This window comes from Triticum dicoccoides, chromosome 1A (assembly GCF_002162155.2).
Source record: "Triticum dicoccoides isolate Atlit2015 ecotype Zavitan chromosome 1A, WEW_v2.0, whole genome shotgun sequence".
Taxonomy (NCBI): Eukaryota; Viridiplantae; Streptophyta; class Magnoliopsida; order Poales; family Poaceae; genus Triticum; species Triticum dicoccoides.
This window is the reverse complement of record NC_041380.1, coordinates 603,144,733-603,147,165: the sequence shown is the minus strand read 5'-3', so window position 1 is coordinate 603,147,165 and position 2,433 is coordinate 603,144,733. Positions and strand designations below refer to the sequence as shown.

The 2,433-nt window shown below is 39.9% G+C and overlaps 1 protein-coding gene across 1 annotated transcript in view; it reads right to left on the bottom strand.

The window, feature by feature from the left end:
- Positions 1–1,150: 1,150 nt before the first annotated feature.
- LOC119357078 overlaps positions 1,151–2,433 on the bottom strand; it is an 8,572-nt gene continuing 7,289 nt past the window's right edge. The window contains exons 3-4 of the mRNA XM_037624065.1: positions 1,596–1,723; positions 1,151–1,469 (exon numbers count right to left, since the gene is read on the bottom strand). Coding sequence (XP_037479962.1) covers positions 1,364–1,469; positions 1,596–1,723 — 234 coding nt within the window. The 3' untranslated portion in view covers positions 1,151–1,363. The remainder of the gene's footprint in view (positions 1,470–1,595; positions 1,724–2,433) is intronic.

The window sequence follows — 2,433 nt, the reverse complement described above, 5'->3', positions numbered from 1 at the left end:
GTTAGTATACATAATATTAAAATCTCCAAAACAAGATTAATTTTGAACTTTTTTGAAAAAAAAACAAATTTAATTGTGAAACCATATTGAAACTTATATGGAACTAATACATGTGTGTTTTGTTGTATTTTTACTTGTTTCATTATTTTTTCCATCACATAGTTTGGCTACTTTTTCATTCCGGATTTCAGCACTATTTCTTTCAGGTTTCATTTCTACTTTTGAAGCTTTCAAATAAGTTTCATATCATTTTGTTAAATTATCTTTCATGGTTGGATTGTGCAGTAATAGTGTTCTCTTCACATAGTTTCTATACGATATCAATTCCATCATGAATTTACATGCTTTCATTACTTATTCATACACATTCTTTGTATGTTTCCATTATTATTTCATTCCACACTTCGGCCATGCATGTTTCATCTCGGATTTTATGTAAGTTTTATTATGGGTTATTACATTCACTTTTGCATGTTTTTATTATTGGTTCACTCCGGTTTCATTGTTGTGTCATCTCACAATTCATATAAGTTTCATTATCGTATCAATTTTGAATTTAAACTTGTTCAGAACATGTTCAAGTTTGATATTGTTTTAAAGATATAAATGTCAGGAACACGAATCTTCAAACGTATTCTAAATCGGATCATTGGTTCAAAAGTTAAAAATGTTACAAATTTTAGATTCCGGGTAAAAGCATGGGTGGATGGGCCATGGGATCAAAGAATAAAATAGTCTTACTGCAATAAATGTCTGCTCCAAAACATAATCGGTAGAGTACTCATTCGCAAATTGTGTACATGCACGCACGGCGAGCATGCACGACCCCGGTAGAAACCGGTTCCGCTGGAATTTCATTTCGCCTACTAGTAGTAGCAATCAATGTGGATATATACTTGTCCCTTTTGTTCCCGATTGCGTGACGAGTTTCAACAATCTGTTTCTTGATTCAGTTATCATCTCTAACATAGAGAAGCTCTAAGATAATGTGAGTCCTTTTAAGTTGCACTTGTTTAATTATTAGTCTCCCCATGTTTTTGAACATGTTTTTAATAGAATGCTATATGAGTGACCTCATGTTGATGAAAATAACGTGCAAAATGAATAGATAAAGAGAAGGGAAATCATAGGGCGGTCATGTAGTGAAAGGATCTATACAAGACATCACACAATTAGTTTTCAGAGTGAAACTTCCATGTTTTTAATATCACAATGCATGATAGCACAGTGCTAGCTAGCCAAACTTCCATGTTTGTAATAGCACAGGTCATAATTAAACTGAAAACAAGCTGGGGCCATCATTGGTTCTCCTTTTTTTTCTTATCTTGTCTTCACTGGTTTTCCTTGGTAGCAGCCTGGGCTTCTACTTGTCACCCAAAATAACGGAACTAATCATACAGAAATAAAGCAACGCCTTGGCAGCTCCACGAACCACAGCCTTAGCCGCATTTCCATAGGCCTTCACATACCTGCAGGTAGAGAGAGGTAGGTCAAATAAGATATATGTATCAACTCCTGTCAAACTAACAAACAGGAAATTAAAGAAGAAATCGATCAATTATTGTATCTGAATGCATCTTGTATATTGTACGTACAACTCAAAGGCATCTGGTGCTGCTTCCTTGTGAAGCTCCTCCAAGTTATGCCACGATGCAAGAAGCGCCTCCATCCTGCACTGGACCTCAGATTCCAAGGCAGACGGCTCCTGTAGTCTCTTGGATATCTGGATTGATACACATAGATAATGGTTACTGTACTTACTTTGCACCATCAATCTTTAAGTAAGTGCTGACTGCGACCGGTAAATAATTAAGAAGGATACTATCTTGTCTGCCAGTTTGATATGTACAGAATGCATGGTGCACGTCAGCACGTGTATCAACTAGCCACAGAATCATACTTGCCGTATATGGATAAATGAAGTCACATAATCATCATACTGTTCTGAATTACATTCCCTGTTTGTGGACTGTGAAACCCCTACCCTTATAGGTGGGGATTTCAACCTAGTCAGGTATAGCTCGGACAAGAGCAATGGTAATGTCAATCATAAATGGTGCGACCTGTTCAATTCCTGGGTAGATCTCTGGAGTCTCCTGGAAATCAGAATGGGGAACAGACTTTTCATCTGGGCTAATAACCAGGATGATTTAGTCATGACCACCATTGACAGAGTCTTTTGTTCTACGGATCTTGACAGGCTTTTTCCTCTAGCCACCACTCAAGCCTTACCTAGGTTGGGAAGCGACCATACCCCCATTTACTGGGACTCTGGAGTTGGTCTCCCCCGCTCCCCCGCTCCGCTAGGGTTCCCTCTCCACGCCGCCGCCGGCGACCTAGCTTCCCCGCCGCCGCTGGCCGCCGGGCGCGCGCCTCCCGCCCCGCTCCCCTCCTCCTCCTCTCCCCCTCCTCCTCCTCTCCCCCTCCCCTCCT